At 36.1% G+C, this 25,667-nt stretch overlaps 3 protein-coding genes across 4 annotated transcripts; all 3 read right to left on the bottom strand.

Annotated features, from left to right (window-relative positions):
- Positions 1 to 1,718: 1,718 nt before the first annotated feature.
- LOC149027295 (uncharacterized) lies at positions 1,719 to 7,164 on the bottom strand. Its single transcript, XM_089161304.1, has 5 exons — positions 6,968 to 7,164; positions 6,680 to 6,780; positions 2,576 to 2,657; positions 2,393 to 2,472; positions 1,719 to 2,218 (listed from the first exon to the last, which is right to left on the bottom strand). Exons 1-5 carry the CDS (start codon positions 7,049 to 7,051, stop codon positions 1,978 to 1,980), a joined length of 588 nt encoding a protein of 195 aa, XP_089017430.1. The 5' UTR covers positions 7,052 to 7,164; the 3' UTR covers positions 1,719 to 1,977.
- A 1,624-nt stretch (positions 7,165 to 8,788) lies between these two features.
- LOC149027294 (uncharacterized protein At5g02240-like) lies at positions 8,789 to 14,013 on the bottom strand. Its single transcript, XM_089161273.1, has 7 exons — positions 13,587 to 14,013; positions 13,172 to 13,443; positions 13,052 to 13,088; positions 12,435 to 12,532; positions 11,974 to 12,035; positions 9,506 to 9,629; positions 8,789 to 9,315 (listed from the first exon to the last, which is right to left on the bottom strand). Exons 1-7 carry the CDS (start codon positions 13,825 to 13,827, stop codon positions 9,196 to 9,198), a joined length of 954 nt encoding a protein of 317 aa, XP_089017399.1. The 5' UTR covers positions 13,828 to 14,013; the 3' UTR covers positions 8,789 to 9,195.
- A 469-nt stretch (positions 14,014 to 14,482) lies between these two features.
- LOC149027293 (suppressor of disruption of TFIIS-like) lies at positions 14,483 to 17,977 on the bottom strand. 2 transcript variants are annotated; one of them, XM_089161292.1, is made up of 9 exons: positions 16,541 to 17,807; positions 16,387 to 16,461; positions 16,242 to 16,307; positions 16,059 to 16,156; positions 15,806 to 15,843; positions 15,629 to 15,716; positions 15,218 to 15,541; positions 14,905 to 14,970; positions 14,483 to 14,798 (listed from the first exon to the last, which is right to left on the bottom strand). In XM_089161292.1, the coding sequence occupies exons 2-9, from the start codon at positions 16,445 to 16,447 to the stop codon at positions 14,646 to 14,648; spliced, it is 894 nt and encodes a 297-aa protein (XP_089017418.1). In that variant the 5' UTR covers positions 16,448 to 16,461; positions 16,541 to 17,807; the 3' UTR covers positions 14,483 to 14,645. The 2 variants fall into 2 exon arrangements, with proteins under 2 accessions (XP_089017418.1, XP_089017409.1); XM_089161283.1 differs by lacking the exon at positions 16,541 to 17,807 and adding an exon at positions 17,814 to 17,977 and having other exon boundaries at positions 14,485 to 14,798.
- Positions 17,978 to 25,667: the final 7,690 nt, after the last annotated feature.

The following is a 25,667-nucleotide window of genomic DNA, read 5'->3' as shown; positions in this document are numbered from 1 at the left end:
TTATGTAAAAATATAATTTATACATTTACATTCTTTTGGGGGTAAACCATTTACTTGTTTCAATATTACACGTAAATGCTTTCTATAAATAAAGAAAACAATGTCAAATTAAATGCATATTTAAAAACATATACGTAACATTGACACATTTATCAATTTATTTTTTGAAACTTTTTGCCTATTTTTAATAATAAAATTGAATAAGATCTGCAACAAAAATGGAAAGAAATTTGAAAATTTTGAGTAAACCTAAAAAAGTATTATCCTCTAAATAGTCCTATAATATTTCGAGATTGTTTTGCAAAATTTATGTTGATTGTTAATGTCTTAAGAAAGAGATGAGTCTCTTCTCCAAAGTTAATTTGATGCATTGACATGTTAACATAAAAAATTCGCCTTCTTGTTGACTGTTGTTCACTTGTTTGTGAGGGACAGCCAGACCACCCCCTCATTTTTTTTCTTTTGTAAAACCTCTCCCTGATGATACCATAAGCATTATATTTTAGAAATGTGACGTACAAAAAAAAATTTAAAAATTGAGAAATATGTCATCCATGACATATTTGGGTTACAAGTTCTTATTTGTTACCAACCCACCTTACCTTGTTATACATGTTTGTGTTTGGGGGCAGATTTATAAAATTAATCAAAATTGGAATTAATCTTAACCCAGAACCAGAAGTCATGTATATCCATGAATAACGTCATCAAGATCAAGGTGTAGCAGTATAAAAACCTATCAAACCAAACCAATAGGATGCAAACCCAGTCTCAACTGAGCTGAACCTGTGGCACCACCACCACCATTCGTTTTCTACTCTTGAGCTCCTTTCAACTTTCACCGACTTTCAATGTCTCCTTCAGTCCAATTTCATCTTCTCAATCAATCTGGGGAAGGTAAAGATCATAAACGAATATACTACACAGATCATTGAGGGCAGTCCCCACTTTATGGGGGCTGGACCGTGAGACCAACTGACTGACGCGTACGTCTTGGGCTTCTCTTTATAAGCTTGTGAGCAAGGAATCTAGACCTTACCAATAACTGGTGAAGAAAACAATAAGATGAGAAAAGGGAATCTAGACCAGAAAGATTATATAAAGGTACCTAGTCACTTTAAATTCAACGTGGACGACTTCATGAAACGCCAAAAGCTCTGGGTTGGCTTGCTAAGATTTCCAAAACTCATCATCAATTCATCATCATCATCATCATCATATATTCAATAATTCATTGCACTACATTTATGGCACTTCAGGTATCCAAAGTTCTTAGTCTTTGATGCAGGAGATAAGATAGTCAAGATTTGACGCCTTACATTGTCAAAACATCATATTACTTCCACAGTAGAGTAATCAAAGATATATCTAGAAACAAATCATTGTTACCCCACGGCAGCTACTGGAATTTGATTGTAGCAGAAGGGGTCAGGTAGCTAATGAACTTAGCCAAGATTTGGTGATGATTTCTATTTCCATAATCAACCTGTTAATATTAAAATTATCTCCTAAAAGAGTCAGTCAAATAAATAAAAGTGTTACCAACCCTCAAAACATTTTAAGGATGACCCATTTAGTAGAGCAACTGAAATCGTGTTCATCAACCACAACAACTCCACAGAATTTCTATTTTCTTTGATTTCTATTCCATGACAAGAGGTGAAAAAAAATCAAACCAAATAATTTTTGAAATAAACAATCATACCGAGAAATTGAAATAGAAATCACAACAACACAGCATTCAACCAACCATTTCTGTTAATACTGCTACACCAACTACATGAATATCCAACGAAATAATTCACAACTCTCCCCACACACGGTGAGAAGCAGAACGGAATCTTGTTAGAACAAGGAGCTATAGGTTCTAAAGCTAGAAGAAAAGAAACATCATATACCGGAAATACATATCCTTTTCAAAAACCTGGATGCCCGCGGAGCAAATCCCACATCTATTAAGATGATCACATAGCATGTTCAAACTCCTTTTCGCTGAGCCTTTGGTGGTCTTAGAACATTCCAGTCCAGCTTCTCACGCTTGCGTTGCTTGGAAGAGCCTTTACTGCTACCTGACGAACATTGATTGCCTCCATCATTTGCATTTGTCAGAGATTCACCTTTATGACTTCCATTGTCAACTTCTGGCAATTTCTTTTTATGGTCTACATCAGAATCACTATCAGTTCTAGCTATATCTAAGCCTGAGGATTCCATCTCTCTGTAACAAGTGAAATCAGAAAATTAGAAGCTGTCTAGCCTCTTCCCAGAGAACTACTTCACAAGGAAGACTACTCATGCCAAGAATAAGTTAAAAATCACAATAAGATGACACAATCTAACAAGGTAATACTAAATAGAATATCAGGTCCACTTTAAAGACCAAACCATATACCTATCAGAACTGATTTGATCGCCAGAAGTTGTCGAAAGCACTTGGGATTGACAAGGATTTGCTACTTCTTCATTTAATTTCTAACAAGAGAACGTTTTAATGACATGAGAAAATTGCCCCAATAGAAGCACAAGTACTGAAAAGTGATGAAATATTTCCAAGTTACTTGACCTTGATACTCACATCAATAGAAGGATTATAACTTTGAAATGACATCCGACCTTTTAATGCCCCTGGATGGGGACTCCCTTCCATTATGACTATGCTGCAGGCAGAGGTCACGTACATGAGTGAGACTTGCATGTGCGTCTAACAATTTATACAACATAACAGTACATTGTGTACGGCAGCAGAAATAGAAAAGTTAACAACTACACATACAGAAACCAGAGCTTGTAGAATAGCTAGCATGTGGACCATATATTAGTGAGATACATACAGCAGTAGTGAAAAAAACATCACAGTAAAGCAGTCACAGAACCCAATTTTAAGAATAGCTAACATGTAGTGACTTGATGAAAGAAGAGAGTGGCTCAGCTAGCTAGCTGAAGGATCAGTACCAAGTTGATCGAAACACCATGTGTTCTATGCACAGAATTCAGATGTACAACAACTCAGCCTTATCCCATAGGGTTGGCCAATGGGTCCTAGTAGTAACAGAAACTTAAAAAAAAAAAAGGCGAACCAGGTGTTGAAGGCTTCCTCACAAGTAGAGCCTGGAGGGGCAATTTTCCTACGCAGTCTCACCCCAGCAATTTTTACTAGAGGCTGTTTAGATGCCTTGACCTCGTGGCTTCAACTGAGGTCCACTGACCGTTGCACCAAGGCCTGCCCCTAGTAACAGACAATAACAATAATACTAAAAAAGAGGGCACAACAACGACATGTTTTGCAGATTGTTTTTTGGCCGATTTCTTGGAATATGTTTTGCGACACAAGGACGACATGTTGTTCTGCCATAGGGATGCGTAAGTACATCCTGAATTGGTACCTTGCCGTCCCAATAACCACAGGAGCAATGCTCAAAACCATAAATTCTTTATTCATATGGACCCAATTTAGCTAGATCCATATTACTAGGATTATGGTTCACGCAAACAATAACTTTAGACTGTCTACTTCAAAAACTGACTTAATTAAAGAATTAATATACACTGACTATGCTCATGATATGGGTGCAGATGTAGGGAATCTCCTGCCTACACCACCTGGTGCTAGCGTAGGAAAGGCAGCCAAACTGCATTAGACTGACAGGCAATCAGAGTAAAGACCAGCAAGGAACTTGGCAACACGAAATCCAGCAGACTGCTGCTACAGCAGCTCCAAATTAGTAGTCAGTGGTTCATGCACCTGGACTTCTTCAAACAGGCCCTTTTACCCATAGCATGTAGTTGGAAACACCAGTAAAGTTGATGTTTGAATATCTAAATGTGGACATTGTCCATAGGGACCTTGAATTCAGCAATCATACACACTAGTATGGGGATCAAAGGGTTCCCTGGCAACATAAAATTCAGCACATTGCTGCTAGAACAGCTCTAGATTAGTAGTAAGTGGTTGGTGCACCTTCAATTAGGCACTTGTCACCACAGCATATAGTCGGAAACAGCAGTTAAGTTGATGTTGGATATCAGAATGTGGACATTGTACATAGGAACCTTGGATTCAGCAACCATACAAACAAGTAGTATGTGAATCAAATGAAGAACTCACCAGGTAAAAGTTCACAATTAGTTGGGGGGGGGGGGGGGGGTGCAATGCACTATACTAAGTTGAGACCAGCAATGAGGAAAAACCCAGAATTTTCAATTAAAACAGTCTCAACATCAGTACCAGAATGACCCACAAGCTTGATAGAATCCAGTATTCAGATATAGAAACAATTTTCCAACATCCTAGTCTGATCAGCAGTGAAGATCAGAAGTAGTTAGAGAATTGAAAGATCTGATTTGAAACCATATAACAGAGCCAGGATCGCCACAGAAATTGGATTGAGTGTACCTCCTAAAAGATGAAAGCAGACCTGAAAAGATGGACTCCCTAGTTAAATATTATCCACAGTTTAACACTCCTACTTAAACTTTGGAAATAATCCCCTTCTATGCTGCAGGAGGATATCTCTCTTTGAAGGGCAGAAACCAATGAGTTTGAATTAAAACCAGAACTTGATCCAGTTACATGCTGGTCGATCTGCAAAGGACTCATTGGTTTTTGTCCCTCTAAATTTATTGCAGCTCTGAATATTGGCTCCTAAGTTTATAAAATGGAACCACATTATTTCTCTTCCATTCATCTGAAACATCCCTAGTGCTCCAAATCTTATTAAACAGCTTGGCTAGCCAAAATCATGGACTCAAAAACTCTAACACACTTCTATTGGGTTCCCCAGCTGGCTTGCTCAACCTGAATCAATACTCCATATTTCTCTACTAGTATTAACCTTTCTGTAAACCAAGATGCTGCTATACCGGATTAGCCTGAAAGTGATTAGACCCTTCATTTTATCTTGGAATCAGGAGCAATTGATTCTTCCTATTTGATGAGAAGGCACATGAAAAGATTAGGGACATCTAGCTCAGAGTGGTTTGATGCTCAACCATCATTATTAGGCACTTGCTGCATGAAATAGGCCTTCTGGAAGTTGTTTCCAGAAGAAAAAAAACCGAGGATGAGAGTTATGTCTAATCCCATAAAACAATTTTGTTTCCATTCTTCAATAGCTCTACCACAACCACTCTTAGGTATTGACTCATTAGTTATTACTCTTCCTCCATCTTACTTACCCTCTTTCCTTATTGTTCTTTCTTGATAAGAAAGAACTAAGAAATTTACTGATGAGAATGTTTCCAACAGTCTGCTTCAATTACAAGCACCTTACAACTCAAAAAAAAAGCAAGAAAAAAGAAAACATTGCATAAAAAAACAAACATTATACCCTCCCTAGTCAATATAAGGATGTAGAAGGAAAACATTCCAATATTGATTTGAATTTATCAAATCACCTCCATCAGCTAATAGTGTCTATTACAACTACGGAAGGCCAGACAAAATGATTCTCAATGACAAGGATCCTAACCACATAGTCAAATGTCTTGGAACACAAAGAAGGAAACAAAATCAAACAAAGGGCTGTTGATATAGCTAATGAAATTCTAAGACATAAGAGTGATTATTGTACCACCAAAGGGTTAACCCGTTCGCAATGACCAACACCTCTTAATGAAGAGGTCAGGGTTCAATTCTTCCTAGCGGTATATGTAATGGCCCCCATCCCCAATATATATAAAATCGCCAATTCCAAAAAAAAAGAGTGACGATTGAACTCAATTTCAATTCAAATTATTTTCTTGTAAAGCAAAGACACATTCCTTGACTCACATAATCACCTCCTATAAAGAGTCTGACTGTATGAATGTGAAAATATAGTGAAAAGTCATTTGTGGATATTGGATTAGCAATAACCGGACCACATTAAACATCTGAACCTTTCTCTTCCTCTCCCTCTTGTCTTCTCTCCATAAAGGACTAGAATCATATTCCCTTTTTCATATTTGACCCCCATCAATTCCACTTCCTTGACAACTTTATCAATCATCCTTAATTGACTCAATAACTCTACTCAAACCATAAATACCCCCACCATTTTTGGCCATTGAAATCGGTGTTCCCATGATCATAAACAGCATCTACTAAAAAATCCTAAATCTGCGAAATATTGAAGCCCCAATAACCATATGCTCTGCCCTAAACGCTCATGACAGACCCGACGACAATTTATGACAAGGAAGCATGGAAAGAAGACCAATTTATTCACACACCTACTCTTTCTTTGATCGGTAGTCTAGAACTTGTTTCTTCTACCATAGACTCCTAGAGCCCTTGATCAGAATCAAATCGAACATAAATTAATAAACTTATAGAGCCACCACTCACCAGTTATGTCCAACAATCTGCATCTCTATAAATTCTCTCTTTTTTGCCCCATAAGAAAAAATAAATTATTTCTTTCCCCGGGGGACTAAACTTTCACAAACCATCAATGTCCCAAATTTCGTTTTACTTGGTCCCCGAGTATGACCTTCAATGGAACTGAGTACCAGTCTATAAATACAGTACAGGAGAAGATTGTGAAAGAATTACAACTTCAATTTTGCATTTTGAAATTCCTAACTATTTCCCAGCTCGCATTTTCACAAAGAAGCAGTCAATCGGAGATACAAGCGTACTCACTAAAACAAGTACTGAAGGAAACAGAAACCTAAAGGCGAAAAAGGAAAAAGATGATACCATTTCCTGAGGGTATTCCGCGAGACGAAACCGCCTTGGGGTTGGATCACATCTTCTTCTTTTTTTTGTTTCTCCTCTTTCTGAGATGCCCTTTGCATGAACTGTAGGAAGCAAAAAGTTTCAAAGAAATATCACAACCGAGAGACAAGGCAGTTTGGTGGGAGAGTGGAATAAAGACGAGAAAGACAGTTTGGGATAGTTTGAGAGCAAGTCACCACTATCATGCACAAAACAAGGACGCTAAGTAGAAAGGGATTGAATAAAAGACCAGTTCTTTAGCTGTCTTACCTTCAAATTTTTCAGTGTACTGGAGATCTCACGCTTCGCCATTCTTCTTTCTGGGTTTACTCTCAGACAGGGAGAAGAAACCATCCAGGGAGACCGACCGGTTGCTGCCCACCCTCCTGTGTGTTTGCTTGTGCTTCCAAAACTGAACGAGAGAGAGAGAGAGAGGGTGCAATTGCAGACCGACGCTCCGATACTCGATTGTCCAGTAGTAGGTGAGTAGGTCACGAAATCACCTAATGACGTAACTACCCTTTAGGATTCCGAAATATAAAAAACACTCTACCAAAGAAAGATGATTCTGAAAATTACATGAATTATTTAATTTTTTTTTTAATCAGGCGACTTTTATCTAGTGAGAATGGGGTAATAAATTTCGAGAGTATGTAAATTTATAATTTTTTTTTTGGATATGAGGTTCATCCGGGCCAGCTTGCGCGCACCACGATTTACATCCTCAAGAGAGCTTTTTTATATTAATGCCGCCGAGTGGGTGCGAACCCAAGACCTCCCCCAGGGAAGTTGGATCTTTAACCGTTTTAACATACCACCGCCGAGTGGGTGCGAACCCAAGACCTCCCCTAGGGAAGTTGGATCTTTAACCGTTTTAACATATCACCTTTGGCGAATTATATGAATTTTTATTTTGGGAATATGTGATCTTTGTATATTAGTGTTGATACGGAATCTCGCTCGTCCTTCCCTGTAACGAACTTGCAAAATACATGCTCGATCTTGTGTGGTCGAGGTACGTCTCCGACGAGCAAGTCAATACCAATGATATGATTTCAACTACTCAATAGCGAATTCAAGTAATTGATCACACAAAATATGAATACTACCCCATAGTGTTTACCTGAGGTGTTTATATAATGTATGATAATAGAGTTATATTCGGAATGTGACTCTAATATGAGTTGTTCTAGGAAAGTAACTCAATAAAGAGTTCTTTTACCTAATTAACTCTCTTCTCCAGTTGTTGGATGGTAGGAGTTTACCTTTGTGAGATTTCCTCATCCTGCTAAGCGGATGTACTTGTCACTATGGTCGGTCCTACCATGAACTGCTTGGTCGAACCTTACTAGGTAGCGAACCCGGTCTGATCGTGCAATCGCAGATTCAGATTGGAAGATATAGAATGACCATTTTAGTCATTAACAATTAGAGATGACTGTATTTATTTCAGAAACATCAAGTACTTTACAAAGAGGTGTAATTGGCAATACTATGCTCCATTATCAAATAAAGTCAAGTTGCTCAAGTGGGAAGAGTTATTAAAGACTATATTGGAATTTTTCAAGCACAAAAAATGTGAAATATAATAAAGCTCTAGAAGCTACACTTTGGTACGGAAAGAAAGAAGGATTGGACATTGCTCTCAATATGGGGGCATTACCTATTGAAATGGAATCTGACTCCCACCAGTCTACCCTGCTTCTTCATCCTTATTTGAAGATCCAAAGAAAGTTTGGGAACACTATTAATGACATCTGTCAAAGATTTATATCAAATAAATATGTCCTTTTCATTCACATTAGATGAGAAGGAAACTAAGTAACCGATTGGTGTTTAAGGATGTTTTGTGATGAAATAAAAATCCTGAAAATCCTACAAAAGCCACCCCCAGAATTAGAGAAACTTCTTCATGTTAAAATATTCGTTAGGTCAAATTAGTTTTTTCTTTATTTTGTTTTTTATTGAGTCTTGCGTGACCTTGATCTATCTACCCAAAAAAAAAAAGATGACCGTAATGCATAATGTACCTTTTCACTAAGAGGTGTTATTGTGTTAGATTGTCGGTCCTACTAACGGAGTAATCCTGAGATGGTTAAATTAGAGAAACTTCTTCATGTTTTCGAAATTATCTGTACTTTTGCTGAAAAGTTAATAATGTTAAAAATGCAATAGAACTCGATCACAACAAGGCAAACTCCCTCAAAAGTCCACTTTCCACATGAAATATGAGTTTCTGAAGATAAGCATGCATCGACAACAAAACCCTTAATAGACATCCTATTACATTAGGACTCTCCAAATCCTGCGTGCACACAAGACTCTCGACTTCACTCATGCACACAACAACATATACTGAGAGACAGCGATTAGTGCTATCAATGATATTATAGAAGCTATAGCTACTTAAGGGAGAATGGGAAAGGATTGTGGGGGAGAGGTTAGCAGCCTTAATTAATGCATGCAAAATCCCTCTGGAACTCATGAAGCAAATTACTTTAGAAACGAGCAGAAATTTGAGCGAACAGTGCCTTGAAATCTTTTGTTGGTGTTCCCGTCCCCTCTGGTTTTGAGGCCAAATCGAGTGCCTTGAACTTGGCTTCCTCATAATTCAATGCCTGTCAAATTTAGCAAAATAAGCAAACATCCTCTTCAGCTTAGGTGAACCAATTATTAGGCGGACAGTAAACAGATCACTATATAAATCCAAACTCTTTCTTTCTTTTTCCCTCTTCTTTTTGCCTTATATGCTTTAAATAAAGAAGATGACACTATGATCCATTGAATGACAATAAATAGAAAGTATACCTGAATGCAGACCTCTGCAACATCAGCTCTTGCGATTGTTCTCGTCTCAGTCTGCAGAAGCTCATCATCCTTCCCAACGAGTAGCTCTCGAATGCCCCCTTCTTTATCCTGTAAACCCCCCGCCCTGTTTGACCCATGAAAATTGCATGTCAAGTTGCAATGAAATGCATGTTTTATGATAATACTCAGTATGCTACATGACAGCTTTAATAACCAAAGAATTTGCCATTGATAACCAAAAAATTCAACTATCACACGCGAAGAAGGTTGCATGACAGATCAGACTGAATCCTTGTGCTTGTCCTGGAGATGATTAGGATCCATTATTTAATGCAAAACTGACAAATATTTCCTTCCCAGGGATGAGTGAGTTATTGCCATGCATCATTTCTAAGAGGAAGATAAAATTGGTGGAAGTGACATACGAAAATTGCATAGCGAAAAGAAAAAAAAAAGAAGGATAAATGACGCGTAAACAAATGAGTTTATGCCCTAATATTAAATCAACCCAATAATTTTAGGTTAAGCGATGCCTAGCGATCATGATGTTAGAAATATCAATATTTACAAATAGAATAAACAGGACCATGATTGTCCAATTCATTCCTTGGAAATCGACTCAACAGCTAACCATTTCAAGATGCGATATGACTAAAACTAATGCAAACTGTAAATGCCCAAGCACATTTATCTTGATATCGATAGATTGAGATGACCAAACACATCCATCATGAATCCACCGATTCATTTGTTCCACCTAAAATATTGAAAACATATTTCTTAAAACACCTATAATTTAACTCACTTATGGAATCAGTCAATTTTATGCATTAAGCTGAAAGAAAAACTAGATGATTATATTCTACTGATCCATCGGAAAACCACATATGTATCATCTGTATATACCATTTCTATACTCCGAATCAAAAAGTAGCCGATGGTTAGAGTTTCAGATAAGATGCAAAATCCCAACTGATCAATTAAATTCTCCAGTTTCCAAGTATGCCAACTGATGTAATCCAAAACAACAAGAAGACCAGCAGCAAACCAATCCATCATACTGGTCCAAGAATGAGTTAATATGTTTAATTTAGATACCCAATGGATTGTATGGGCCATCAGCTCTATGTATATTTGGGTCTACTATTTGATGTTGAATGGGTGAATATCGGACTAATAAAGTCCAAATTGGCCAATTGTACTTTGTAATATTCTAGAATAGCTTCTGTTTTGAAGAGATACATAGGTCATAGTGGATTCCTCCTTCCATGACTGGGGGATTTACTATTTTTCCCATACGCATGAAGTTGTAATTAAGAGTAGTAGATCAACAATACCCACTACAAACAATTTTCACCAAACTATGGTTCTTTTCTGCGATTTTCTATGAGATGCAATTTGCTCTTAACCTTCGTGAGGTCCCAAGTCAGAATACTGGGATGCTAGCTAAGTTCAAGGTGAAAAGCCTTGAACTTCCGACGAAGGAATAGAAACAGATGTAGAAATAGAAAGAACTCCCGAAACGAGGGGACTAAACAAGAACAAGAGGGATCCATCGAAGAAGACCCTTACCCTCCCCTTTGTTCGGAGGAAAAGGAGGATCCGGACAAAATAGATGAAACGGAAGGTCCGAGTGATGGAACGAAAAACAAGGTGATCCCTTACTTAAGAGACCCTACCCAGTTTCAAAATTATTATCTGGATGGCCGATCGGAGAAATACAGAAGAAGAAGAAGAAGAGAAAGACAATTTCTGGTTTGAAAAAGGTAAGTTTCTGATTCTCCATCCATGTGCATACAAGTTCAGATTCTGCTTTCTTCATTCATGTACATGTCAGTTTATCATTTAGTTTTAATATGGCTAGCTTCTTCTCAGTTTCAGTCAGATTCTGATGCAATAATGCTTCCTTCCATTGATTCTACTCGTTATTGACAGGTATACTGCCTAGTCATTAGTTATATTGCAGAACTACTACTAAATCTAGATTTATCTTCTGCTAGCTAGTTACTATTTTCCAGTCTCACTAACTAAATTTTCAACTATACTGCGAGAGAATTTTTCATTTTCTAGTCACTGGTACAACTTTAGCTCCATTATAGATTGCTCAATTTCAAGTTATTTCATTTCCACATATTCTAGTAAACAGATGAGCTTTTGTGTTTCCCTGAGGTCCTGAGCCGAAAATGCACTTAGAGAAATTATATATTTTAACCAACAGCAGACCGTTTGTAAGGTCATATTGCTTTATGTTCCCCAGTCATTGATGGTGGAACAGTGTATTTTCCCGTATTTCACACACTTTTTTTTTTTTTTGGTACTAAACACGTATTTCACACACTTAAGTTTATTCCTTCTGAGAAATCTCAAACCAGAGATAAAGAACCACTGCCAAGGCTAATCAACTATGACATGCTGAAACCAGTTAACTAAGGCTCTTGCAAAAAGCAGCAGTTCAAGATGGAAAATACCTGATTATTGTGTATGGTATGCCAGAGTCAGCCAAATATTGTTCAGCCTTTCTCTTCCAAACCTGTAATACGGTTTAATTCCCCCCCCCCCAAAAAAAAAAAGAAAGAAAAAAAAAAATGACAGCATTAGCACCATCATTGATCTTGTAGCGTAAAAAGATGATAGTATTAGAACTATCATTTTTGAAACATTGTCTAGAAGGAGAAATTTTGAGAGTCAGCATCACAAGGAAGAGATAATACATTTGCTTATTATACCTTTAGCGAACACAAAAGAAAGGTGCAAGCAAAGTGGGAGAGCAATGGAGAACTACAACAGATAAATTAAATTCAAAGTAATGTGCCACTGTTTTTTATTGAGGCATGACAACCTGCAGAATAGTATCAAAGTAGCAGGAACTCTATTTCAACAAAGTAGCAAGAACTCTATTTAAGCAAGCACACAAACCAGATGGACTTACCAATATATTGCCATTCCCTATGTTGTTTAATTGATTCTTAAGATCAGTGCCACCCATAGACCCAACCAAAACAATCTGCTTCACTCCAACAGATTTAGCTGTACAAAGGCAATATATAATGAAACAAGACATCAGAAAGTGGAAAGATACCAAATCTCAAAGTCAGTGGAATATCTAAAAAATTTCAAATATCCAGAAGGAATTTTGTACTGTATAGATATCTAGGAGAAACTTTTCCGAATCCTTCACATAAAAGATTCCTTTTTGAATCTCATCCAAGGGTTGTCATGAGAATGACAAAATTCATGTATCCAAAACTATAAAATTATGAAAAAGCTTGGGCATACAGCAACATGAACCAAATAATTACGAAAAATCTTGGGCAAATAGCACCATGAACCTAATTATTAGGAAAAAAGCTCGGGCAAACAGCAACATGACTGAAAACAGAGATGATGGTTAAAAATTCAATTTAATTCAACGAAACTTCTATCTTGTATAATTGGGTTTGGCTACAGGAACAGTGTCCCAAATTTAAACCACTATGTCTAATATACAGGATAATGATGATGCAATAATAAACAAATAACGAAGCAGAAGTAGAACAAAGACAATACCTGCATCTATCTGATTCTTCTGCCCAATCCAGTCAACCTAGTGCACCAGCACATTTATCAATTGACACAAGAGAAACATAAAAAATGATGAGATCAATTAAGGACCGTAGAACCAATTACCTGTTCTGGATATGCTCCATCTTCGAAATAGAATTCGGGCCTTCCACCTTTGCTTGGATCAAATCCGGGTTTCATCTTGGGCACGGCACTAGTGAGAATGATGAGAGCATCAATTCCTTGAATTGCAGGAAGGATACTCTCTGCATCCCTTATATCTCCTACGAAAACATCCTCTGCTCCTCCAATTTTCTCCTTGCTCTCTTCTGTTCTGACAAGACCCCTTGCCACATACTGGTCCGGTCGTTCTTTCAGTTTCTTATAAACAATTTGGCCTAAAAAGAGTCCATGAATTTGTTTTAGAATGGAGAGTGTTCCCGGATATTATTTTTAATTGGGTCCTTTTTCTAAACATAAGAGAAAATGTGAAACTGGTAAGGGAGGTGGACATGAAACTAGTACGCGTAAGAAACCATACCAGTTCTACCGCCAGCTCCAGTAACAAGGACAGTGCTTTGAGGAAGTGAATTCGGCATTGCTGCTGCTGCGACAACTACGAGTCTCCTAAATCGTCTATTCCCCCTTTCTGAACGACAAAATGCTGAAGAAGTAGAAGTAGAAGACGAAAGAATGCGAGCAGAACTACCTTCATTTCTTCCTCTGGGTAGGATGGAAGGAGGGGTCGAGGGGGAAGGGAATAAGGAAACACGTGTCGCCATGGGTATTCAGGATAAGATTCTGAGAGGGATTCGCTCGACTGATAAGCAAGTCTGCTACTAGCTCGGCGAATTTGGTAATGGCTGAACGGATTCTGCGTTTTGGGCTTCTCCCATTACCAATTCTGCAATCGCTTCTCGACTGAGAAGAGTCCTGTCAAGATAAAGTCGGTGTTGCTGTGGTGGGAGTGGGGGTGGGACCCAGGGAGTGAGACCATCGTCGGAGGATGAGAAGATCGATCGATCGATCGATCGATCGATCAATCAATCATATTGTCAAACCAGTCTAAGGAATGGACGGGCCCAAACCTCCGAAGCTATAATAAGTCTCTGTCAGTTGCGAATTACTACGGCTTTCCTTTTCTTCTTTCAATTGCTGGCTATTTTGCATTTTTGTTATCAGGGGCTTTCTTTGCTACTCCATGAACAAATCGGCAGGATTTTATATGCAAGATTGACTGTTAATTTTAGGTGAGTTTCACCCAGAGTATCTCCCTAATTAAATCTGCCTCCGAAATCAGGTCTCATGATTAAGAAAACTGAAGGTTGTGAAATCAACAAGGTTCTCTAGCAAAAAAAATGAAAAAGTTCACTCGTGTACGGAGGCCAACAACAAAAGAAAAATAACTCATTTTATTAAACCATAATCACATGAAAGACATGGATTTTCACTACTTATTTACACCTACGTGACTAGAGGAGAAATGGTTACAGTAATTTTTCTCTACACTACTCGATCGTCGATCTCCTTCCATTGAACCATCCCAGCCCCCCACCCTCGCCCCATAGATGGACAGGTCAAGGCATCACAAATAGGAAGCCTAAGCTGTCACAGATGTCTCCATTGCAATCTTGCCAGAGTACCTGACCTCAGACTTCTCTTCCACTTCCCAGAGCTCAGGCAATGCTTCACGGATGTTGTGAATGCTCTCTAATGCAAAATCTGCACCTTTGGTTCTCTGAGAAGTTCCTACCTGCAAACACAAATTCACATTAATAATTGGTTGAAGCAGACAAGCGTTCCTTCAATTTGATTCCATTGTGGTCTTAATTCTGTCAATCAGATTCCCGTTGGCTTACCAGCACAGTGTGTAGGCCAACACGCTTTCCAGATTGTATGTTACGTACACTGTCATCAAAGAAAATCTGGAAGAAAAAGGTGAAAGATAAACATTGATTAGCAAATCATTGATGCAATATCCTGAAAATAATCCACAAAAGAACAAAGACTGCACTGCACAATCTTCATTTCCAAGCCCAGACCAGGCTCAAAAGTCTATCCTGCTCTTGGAACACCAAAGGAAGTCACCAGGGAGAAAATGGATATTTCCATTGCCTTTTCAAATCAAAGAAATTCCATTTTCCTTTTAGCATATAAAGTTAAGCAACTTACTGTTCTCTGAGGATCAATATTGGCTATCCTGAGGGCTTGCTCAATGGCATCTTCAGAGGGTTTGCAGAGAACTGGCGTCTTAGGCAATTCTTGTGTCCCAGCATTAGGTTGAGCAAAATGCCCAATGATATCAAAAGGTTTAGATCCAGTAGTTGTAATTGGTGCCGCAACATCAAACACAGAATCCACCTCAGTGTGAGAAGAAATATTGTTCTTGTCCGTTGGGTTCAGTGTCTCAAAGCAAATAATTCCTTCAAAACAGTCCTCTAACCCAAGCTTGCTAAGAACTTTAGCTGCATGTACCTTATCTGCGTTCGTGAATATCTGTTTTATCAAATGGAGATGGTCAGTAAGTTGGAAATTTGCGGCTAAGAAATTTATCAGATCGTCCATGGTGGTAAGGCAACTTACAACTTTCCGCAGAGGCAAACTCTGTAAAAGGTTCCTTAAAACAGGGTCAGGTTTCAGCTTCTCATATGGCAATCGTCCATGAACAAAACTGTATAACCACAGAGCAGATTATAACCCTCCCTAAACGAATAGATACATGTTTAGAGATTAAAGAATAGATGGAGGTAAAACTGGTACCTGTGGTAGTTATCATAGTCAAAGTCGTAGCCAATAGCCTGTAATGTCAATTCAAAAGAAAAAGATAATTATATTAGACAAGATCTATCGATTTGCGATCCTATACTTGTATAGGATTTGAAGGCATTGCAGACCACTTTTTCTTTTCTTTTTTTTGGGTAATGCCTCCTGCTGTCCTCACCCAACCCTTCAAAATAAAATTTTTAAAAAAAAAAATGTACATAAACAAAGTAAATAGAGAATGGGTACATACCCTCAACCCAGCCATTGTTGTCCCATAATTTTTGTACAGTAAATTACCCAGTTCAGTGATTTTGCTCCTCTCTATGCCAAGCTTTTGAACCATATAATCTGCAAGAAGAAATGGGAGAGTTATTGACCTGAAACATGTTACTAGCAGCCAAAAAATATCCTACAAAAAGTAATATGTCAATACCTTGAATATTATGAAGACACCCTACTGCCAAACCAGAATTCACTGGATAAAGGGTATCATCCAAATCTGCACATCAAGATGCAGTATGCATTAGAATCATCCTCCTGGATCTACTCAACAAGAGATTCTGAATTGCAAATCTCACCAAAAAGTAGGCAATCATATTTGGTTCTCTGAGCTTGTTGAAATCGGTCGTCGTACTCCATTTCGTGTATAGAAGCTTCAGAAGTCAAAAGAAAGAGGTTAGCGCAAAAGTATAAGATGGACATGGAAACAGAACCCAAATGAGCTATAAAGACCTCAATTGTTCTTTCTTCATTAACATCTTTTCGGGGTGTGAAACTATTACAAGTTGATATCATGATAGTTTTCGTTCAAATTCCAACCATACATAAGATTTACTTTCCACAAAGAGATCGAAAGAACAAATTTCGAAGGGGCAATTCATAACCACAAAATGAAAATTGAAGTTACAAAACAGGGAAAAGCTATTCTAGTCCTCTTTAGGAGAAAATATTTTTTATGCATTAAAAGTAGAGTTGACCTACAGATCCCATAAGGAAGGAAACAGTTGTGGATACACCTTAATAAAGAATTTGCCGCCAAGAAAAGGAACACCACCAATCAAAAGTAGTACAATAAGTTCGGTTCATGTCAATGTAGATCTCATTACACACGAAATATATTACAATTTCAAACAACCACACCATAAAAAGGTACCTTTCGAGATATAAATTAATATTTATTTATATTTTTGAACTAAAAGGAAAATAAAAGGCTAGAAGTTGCAGGATTCAGAATTTCAGCTGGAAGTAAAAACAGAGCATTCAAAAGGAATCGAAATTCAGAAGGCCAAGTATTAAAAAAAAAAATCCAATTATCTTAATTTTAGCATAAACCGGGATTAAAGCACCAATCTGCGGGACTACAAAAAACCAGACTGCAGAAGGCCAAAATTTAGTTTTTGAGAAACTAAGACCACGGATTTCTAAATTCAGAAATCATAGGAAGCATTTGGAAACTGAAAATCTCTGAATCCTCTATGGAACAAAGATCGCAAGTATCCAAAGCAAAGAAAGAAAAACAACCTACCGATACATGAAAATTGTAAAGATCAGATCATGCTTTAGGAACTGAAACATCGGAGCCAAATCAGGAAATGATTAAAGCATTCACTCCAAAACACTGGATCACGCTTGCGGAACTAGTAGAGGGAAACAGTTTTCTCTAAAGAAAGAAAACTCAACGCATAACATGAAAAAACATAGAAAAAAAAAAAAAAAAAGATACGGTTGAGAACATCAGTTGAAAGACTGAAAAACAACAAAATTTTAACTAGAGAACTTCTGAGTCTGGAGTACTCAAGCACAATACGGTAAGTTATCAAGCAATGAACCAGAAACCCGACAAGGATGAAAATAAATGTCATACATTCTCCGTTGGAAACAAGATAGCCTCATTAACTAGGTTTCGAACGAATTAAATTTGCAAAATAGAAGCAAAAAGAAGTAGATAACTGGAAGCCATTATCGTGAATAAGAGCTATAACTGCGATATAAGATGATGACGTACCAGAGAAAAAATGGCCGAAATACAAGAGAAACAGCTGCGTGTGTAAAAATCGAAGGAAGATGGAAGCTTAGCAGAGGAAGAGAAGGAAGGAGAGCAGTGGCGCTTCAAGCTTTACGAATAAAGCAGCGAAGAGCCGAGGAGAGGGGGGAGAAAGAAGGAAGAGAAGTGGGGTTTAAATAGGGAATCCGTTGCGTCTTTCTACGTCGACACAGTTGTACTCGCTCTTATTTTATATTTTAATAATGAAAATATCCCAATATTTGTTACACCAAGCATCGCCTGGTTTAGGTTAATTGAATAATTTATTAAAACAAATCGCAAAGGACACGATGACCGATCGAAGAGGTAAGATTTCTTGAAGGTCTGCTACTGTTTCTGCAGAGATATTAACCGCAAGAGTCAGTAGACGGTCAGTGGTGGGTAAGTAATTTTGTCGTTGAGTTTCGTGACCCTTCGACCAATACCGCGTTTGGGATATGCCAGCTGTTGCGCTTTAAATTTCGTACTTTGTTGAACTTTTCTGCTTTTGCTTTAATAAATATATACACATCACGCACGGCACGTCTGACTATCGTGGTAGTATTCCAAAACTACCCCCCACTCTCATATATTTTGCTTGGCTGGATCATGTCTGGACTTAAAACCCATTAGACAGTTCTCTAGGGACAAATTGGTAAAATCAAGTCTACATTCAAGAGAATCGCTTTGAGCCAGATAAATTGTATTTTTGTTTTTGGTAAATATATTGCATTTCTTTCGTGGAGTGATATACACCAGTCAATTCTTTCTAGAGATATGACATTATCATCTAGAATAGCGAAAAAGATTGAGCAAAAATGCCCAAGACTGTCGTACAAAATTCTGGATTGCTGGATTTGAAATCCCTATCAAAATTTCAATCGGGCTAAGATCGAAATTTTAACTAAAATCTCTATCCAACGGCCTAGAATGATTTATTGGACAATCTAAAGCAAGGTCCCAGAGTAGAGAGTAAGCTATTGAAAGTAAAAGAAATTGATTCTCAAAAGTGGAAGAGATAACAAATGTAATCTACAATGTCTGACATCTTATCGGAGTTCTTGGAGATCCACATATTGAACTAGATGAACAAGTGTATAAAACTCGTAATGGGAGTATTGAGGCTTCAACACTTGGATCATTCTCCAAACAAGCTACAAACGGTTGTTGAAGATAATTTTTTGGCCAAGAGGCGAATGCTCCACCTATTCCATTTATTGCATTGCACAACTAAATGTCTTTACTCAAAATCCTTCTCCAAAGATTGACACCCAAAAATATACCATGAACAAGTGGCAGAAGTTTCTTCAAAGACACCAAAACGTGTCTACTTGAAATGGGGCATGTAAGTTCAATTTTTATGGTTCAAAACTGCCCTAAGCCCGAACAGATTCTAGCTCAAATTTACGATTTTAAGGGAGGGTCAAGGCCAACTCATGGTCCGTTATTTGACTTAGGCTGGCTTACCCTGCCATGTATAAGATATTTCTTTTTTTTTTGGCAGATACAAAGCAACAATATGAAATGATAGATAGATAGTTATATTCTTTTATGATTAAGGTTAACTCAGAGTAAGGTTAAGGTTATGGTCTAAAAAACCCAATACAGCCAGAGCTGTTGTAGCCTTACTTAGATCATGTTTGCCTTATTTTCTTTATAAAATAAAATAAATCTCAAAAGAATATATAAATATTATGTTACGCAAATTTATTTGTTTTTCAATTTTTTGTCATGCGTTTTTACAAAATTAATACTTGTAAATATATAATTTCCATTGCTTTCAAGAATATACTGGATGCAAAAATATTTTCCATTGGATGTATATTGCAGCATACATGTATATTCCATTGCTTTCAAGTATATACTTGACGTAAAAATATTTTCCATTGAATTAATGAGAGTACAAAAAGAGAGTGACAAAAAGACAGTTGAGAGATGTAGATTGTAAGTGCTGCAACTTGGAGAAATAAGTAAAATCTTCCATCAATCACTTTCCATCATTTGCGTCCTCTAAGTAGAATAACCATTTGTCGTTGCTTTATAATTGAAATAAATATTACTTCTAAACAATAATACGAACATCATCAGAAATTAGTTATAAATAGGAAAATGTTTTCAACTTTCCTTTATAACGAGAGAAGTAAGAAAAAAATTGTTTGTAAGAGTAGTCAAAGAGTTTGAGTTGTATATATTCATTCTAGTAGTTTAAGAAGGAAAGCAACGCAAGTTACGCAACAGCCTGGAATAATAATAAAAATGGATCTGAATTCAAATCTTGATGATCACAGTACTCTCTCTTCTCTCCTCTCCCATGATGAACACACACGTCTTCAACTTAAATTCTTTAACTTAATTTAATTATTAAGAGTTTCATGTTTAACAGCTGAAGGCATTAGATATTATAAAAGAAGAGATGTCAATTGATGTTGAGTTCAATAATGTGAGGAGCAAAACAAGTTAGCTAGAGATCAGAAAGGTAGATAAAGAAAAAGAAGGAACTGAACATCAGCCTAGCTAGCGTTTCTGGGACCTCAAACTTAAAAGTACGTGGGACATTCGTAAGGATTACAACTCAGAACTGGTTTCCGTGACTAAAATCCAAACGAAACCTAATTAAGAGTTTAAAAAAGAATTGATCTAATGCTTCCAAGTGTCAACAGTTGTTGTGAATAATTGGTTTTTTTTTTCTTTTTATTGATTGACAGAACTCACACAAGGAAGAATTATTAGCAACATATCCTTTTCTTGGAGTTTGAGCTGCAGTGCTTCACTGCTGTCTTATTACAAAGATGATAATCCACTTACTATTCAATGGAACCCAGCTCACATCTACTACACCATGCACAGAGATCATCAACCAAACCAAATCCAAATCCAACCCAGATAAAAGAAGAAACTCTCTTTCAATTCGATTACTTCTTACTTCTTATATTCCTGGGGGACTATTATGGATAGGGTGGTGGGACGTACTGGGCTTCACAATTATTGCAGCGTTACACCTGTCTTATAATTTCTTTTTCTTTAAAAAAAAACCCATAAAAAATAACCTTACTGGTTCATCTGTAGATTTATTTTATGGGTTTGTGGAGAAACTTATCCAAATTCCTTGTTTTTCCTTTTTTTGATTGATAGAACATCTTTTCTTCTTTGGTGAGGTATGAAAAGTGAAAACCCACCAAAAACCAGTGTTCCACATTGTGTTTTCATTTATTTTTATAACTTTTATTTTAAGGTGGTTTTACAAATTTGATGTCTGCAGATTTGATGGATCTACAATGGGTACCTACACATCATCCATCTCTGTGGCAAATTAAGTATCTAAGTAATATTTGGATGAAAAACTATAAATTTTTGACAAACTATTCTTATTTTATAGCTGTATAGAATAAAATTAATTAGTGGGCATGATAAAAGTCGGTGTTAATTACCACTAATAATCTGTGGGTTACAACTTACAAGAGGTGATATGTCGAGCAACTGAGTTCTTTGATGTTTATGAGGTGGGAAAAATTTAACAATCGGGATCAGAAGTTGCTAGAGGCAAGGAATAAATGCACAATAAAAAGCCGGAGGAGTAGCTAAAAATAAGCCCCACCAAAAGGAGACATGGTAAGACTCTTCAAGGCTCAATCGATCTTTCCTTTTCATTTATCTTTCTGGTAAAATCCCCTTTCTAATTCTGAAACGTTTAAAAGCCAATTAATTCTAAGGAGGCCAAAGAAGTAGAAAATGACCTGTGGAGATGTAGTGACTTGGAAATCTTTCTGTCCTCAATTATTTCTCACTTGCATAAACTAATCCAACTTAGTTGTTGATCTGTGACTAAGACACCATGTTAATTCAATAGATTATTTATTCCAAAGAGTTTGCTTTTCATGTTTTGTCATTAGCTTCCTTAGAGTTAGGGGGTAGTTGGGCATTAGGGGTACCAATTGTGGGTGAAACCATGTTTTAATTAATTATTAATTGGCTTTTTAAATCAGTGAATTAAGACGTACAGCTAGCTATCAACCCACAGAAGTTTCTTTGGTAAACACATAATAGGATGAAGCATGGATACCTACAACATAAATCCATGCTGCTTTGCAAGTTTGCTACACTCTAACTACCCTCTTTTAATTATCTACTGCAAGCTCTATGCCTCCCCTTTCCTACAAAATTGTTTTTTTCTTTTATTCTATACAACTATCATAAAAAAAGAAGAAAACTATCATTTTATCATGGCTTCAAGTTATTGTTTTTCATATATATATATTTTTATATATAAATTTTGTTTTATATAAAATTTATCACGCGAGGAATATGTTGTGGTAATTTTAAGCATTGAATAAAGAGTTGGTGAATAGTTAGGTTACAAGTCAAATTTAATATGAGATTCATTTTCATAAACTTGACAAGAGCATACATCTTGTGTATACCCATGCAAACCTGTGGCATTTTAACTATTATATTATTCTAGGTTCAACCAAAGGGTCAAGATCTCTTAGCTGAAGAGAATCTCTTCACATTGTGTGAAAGAAAAGTTAATCGTTTCTATACAGTATAAATAAATAAAAATATATTCTTTGTTGATGCGAAGGCAAAGAAGCTATCAAAATAATAAACAAACGGATTCAATCCCTTCCAACCCGTTTACATGTTATGACTGATTCCTACTAATCCTAATCGAATTTGATCCAATCCAGATCTATATTGATCGGATGATTGATCTTGATCGATCTTGATTTTATTTGATTAAACCTGAATAAATTCAAAGATAACCATAACTACTTTATCATTTCTTAAATTTTTAATATGACAACAAACTAGTAGACCTCATGAATCACAACTTAAACAAGGGAACTTGTCACCTTCCCCATTTTTCAACCTTGACCTTTGATTCTTCTCACATGAAGTGTGTTCATTTGACATGACAGATTCCAAAATATTTGGGATATAATACAAGAATATACAACATTTGATTATGATATAAAGCAGAGAAGAAAGAAATAGAAGGTGGTGATTGAGGAAATAACCTTGGAAGGAAGGAGAGACTACTATCTATCTAGCTGTTTCTTAATGTGAAGGCATAGTTCAAGTCTTCTTTTGAAAATTTCAATTCATTAATAATCAAAGATAGCCTTCTTAAGTGCCTTATTGTGTCAGTTATCTTAATCTAGTCAAGTCATTTTTGTTCTATGAAGGATGAAAACTCACAGCATATCTACAAATTAATTTTAACTTTTACAACGAAGACAAGTAGAACAGGTTGATTCTATCAAAAGATTAAGATGTATGCGGTCAGTTTTAATTAAACATATATATCTATTTTTTTAAAATCTAATGTGAAAGGAAGCAACGTTGTGATTCTAAATGATACCTCAATTATTAGATGCAAAAAGAATACTAATTTATATTTTCTTTTGAAACACTGGCAGAAATTTTGATGGATGTATCACTATTTTATTTATTTTATTTTATATTTGGTAAGGATGTATCACTATTTTAGATAATCATATTTCTTTCTCTCTTTTTTGGGTAAAGGATAATCATACCTCTTTACTACATACTTTATTCAGGTCTTATACTTTATTATGTTAGTTAATCATGATATGAAAGAGATATTAGAAACTAAAATTAACGAAAAAAAATGTTTAGGGGAAAAGTAATTGAATTTTCTAATATCAAGATTATTGATATTAGATTGTTGATTAATTCAAAGGGACAAAGGGAGATTTTGCCCCAGAGATGTGAATGCAGTTCGTAATTGAATGTTGAAGGTGCAATTTAACGATTGGGAAAATCAAATTTCGTAAGAGGCTCTAATTTGGTATATACATATGTCAAAAATTAATAAAACCAAGTTTTAATTTGATTGTAAATTACCATTTGTACTATGATATTTATTATCATATCATCTTATAGCATGAGTTTGAAATATAAATATGAACTTCTAGAGCACTCAAAATATTTAGTAAACAAATTCCTCACTTCCATCATGTTAATCATTTTTTCATTATTTTATTCAAATATCACCCATGTTTGCTTCCATGAATGGCTAAACGAGAATTTATTAATTCTTTTTATCTTTTAAAATTGAGAGAAAAATATATAAAAATAAATAAATAAATAAATAAAGCAACCCATGCTAAAACCAAGCAAAATATATGAGACTACCATCTAACAAGACAATGGAACTTTTGTTTTATAATTTTTATTTTTTTCATCCTTCAACATCAATATGTCACTCTATATCATTTTGAAAGAAGAAAATGAAATAAGATTGTAAGTTGTAACCATGCTTAATTCGCTAATAATAAGACATAGCAGTCATGCAATTTTTTAATATAAATAGTAGTTTGTTTACCTCTTAAATCCAATGATTGGAATAAATACTATTATTTTATATAAAAATGCCATAATAATAAGACATGGTACTTGGCAAATTTTTCAATAAAATTAAAATAATGACTTTCAATAATATTAAATCCAATGATTGGAATAAATCTGAGTATTCTGTATCCATTAATGCAAAATTTTTAACTTTGTTTATGCTTTCTGAAAGAGAAATAGATTCAAGCATATCTCCCTAAATTTTGTTCCAAATTGTCGGTAGGAAAGCAATTCAATTTATTTTCCACTCACACAAATCTTAAATTTATAAATTAAAATATATGAATTTTGTGATGCTAACATGAAAAAGAGGTTTTTCATTTGAGGAAAAGATTAGGCTGCTCGACCCATGTCTTTGCATTTCTTTCTCGATTAATGCATGGAGTTAGCTTGGACACAGAAGGCATTCCAAGAGTTGCGCTCAAGTCCCTCATTTTGTATTACAAGTTTTTTTTTTTCCCCTAATGATATGAGGTTCATTCGGGCCAGCTTGTGCACACCTTGATTTATTACAATGGCGGAGCCACGTTGGGACCGGAGGGGGCCCATGCCCCCCTAAATTTGTTTTTTTCTTTATTTTTCTATCTTTAATTGTGAAATACCACTATTTGACCCCCTTCCAAAAATTAAAAATAAAAATTTAAGATAAAGATGATGGGTACAAATGTTATTCATAATCTTTATCTAATGGTTATCATTAAATCTCTAGTTTTAAGGAATAAAAGGTTAAATTCTAATTAAAAATTAACTCACGATCCATGAATTTCTCGCTCTCCTATTTTCATTTCTATTTATTATCTCATAAATCTCCTCTTTTATTCCTATTTTTTCTCTCTTTTTTTTTTCTCATACGTCTCACAAAATATTGAAGTAGTTAGCAAACTTTGGAATTTTCCTAAATCTTCTCCACATCTGGTATTCAGTCTCTTTCTCAAATTATTCCTTTCTCTCTCACACACTCACAAATTTTCTATTAATTTAATTAATTTTTAATGTAGACTTCACATTAAAATATAATAATATATTCTGAGATGGGACCTACAGTGGGTCCTACATTGGCCCACATACATTCGGCCCCCCAATGTTCAATTCTGGCTCCGCCCCTGTTTGACTACATTCTCAAGAAAACTTTTATATAATTGATATAGGAAAGGGGCTTCGCCCTTGGCCCCGAGGAGTTCAAACTGTGACATCCTAGTATATTTGATTTGTAACAAGCCACTTAAGACCCCAAGAAGCGCATGGTCCAATCCACTGGCTGAAGATGACATGTAATGGCCACTGGTTTGCTTTCCCCCACACCAAAACCAATCGTTCTACTAGTGTGGTTATGCTGTAACGCCACAGAGGGTTTTGGCTTTTTGCTAAGGTCACCAAGCAATACTATCTTACGATAATGGCAACACAACCCTACAAAAAACATCAGAACCCCTCAATCAGGGAAGAAGGAGGAAAACAAATTTT

This window comes from Hakea prostrata, chromosome 1, assembly GCF_041222555.1.
Source record: "Hakea prostrata isolate BN-2017 chromosome 1, UWA_Hpros_2, whole genome shotgun sequence".
NCBI lineage: Eukaryota > Viridiplantae > Streptophyta > Magnoliopsida > Proteales > Proteaceae > Hakea > Hakea prostrata.
This window is presented reverse-complemented; position numbering and strand designations above follow the sequence as displayed.

What these genes read in the sequence shown, in the direction of transcription:
- LOC149027295 (XM_089161304.1), bottom strand. Translation starts at nt 7,051, where the DNA reads ATGGTTTCTTCTCCCTGTCTGAGAGTAAACCCAGAAAGAAGAATGGCG. An exon ending in GTACACTGAAAAATTTGAAG is followed by an intron (nt 6,781 to 6,967) that starts GTAAGACAGCTA and finishes TGCTTCCTACAG; the next exon opens with TTCATGCAAAGGGCATCTCA. An exon ending in GTTATAATCCTTCTATTGAT is followed by an intron (nt 2,473 to 2,575) that starts GTGAGTATCAAG and finishes TTCTCTTGTTAG; the next exon opens with AAATTAAATGAAGAAGTAGC.
- LOC149027294 (XM_089161273.1), bottom strand. Translation starts at nt 13,827, where the DNA reads ATGGCGACACGTGTTTCCTTATTCCCTTCCCCCTCGACCCCTCCTTCC. An exon ending in TGGAGCTGGCGGTAGAACTG is followed by an intron (nt 13,444 to 13,586) that starts GTATGGTTTCTT and finishes GACTCTTTTTAG; the next exon opens with GCCAAATTGTTTATAAGAAA. An exon ending in TTGCAGAGGTCTGCATTCAG is followed by an intron (nt 9,316 to 9,505) that starts GTATACTTTCTA and finishes TAAATTTGACAG; the next exon opens with GCATTGAATTATGAGGAAGC.
- LOC149027293 (XM_089161283.1), bottom strand. Translation starts at nt 16,447, where the DNA reads ATGGAGTACGACGACCGATTTCAACAAGCTCAGAGAACCAAATATGAT. An exon ending in CAACAATGGCTGGGTTGAGG is followed by an intron (nt 15,844 to 16,058) that starts GTATGTACCCAT and finishes TTGACATTACAG; the next exon opens with GCTATTGGCTACGACTTTGA. An exon ending in ATATTGATCCTCAGAGAACA is followed by an intron (nt 14,971 to 15,217) that starts GTAAGTTGCTTA and finishes TTTTTCTTCCAG; the next exon opens with ATTTTCTTTGATGACAGTGT.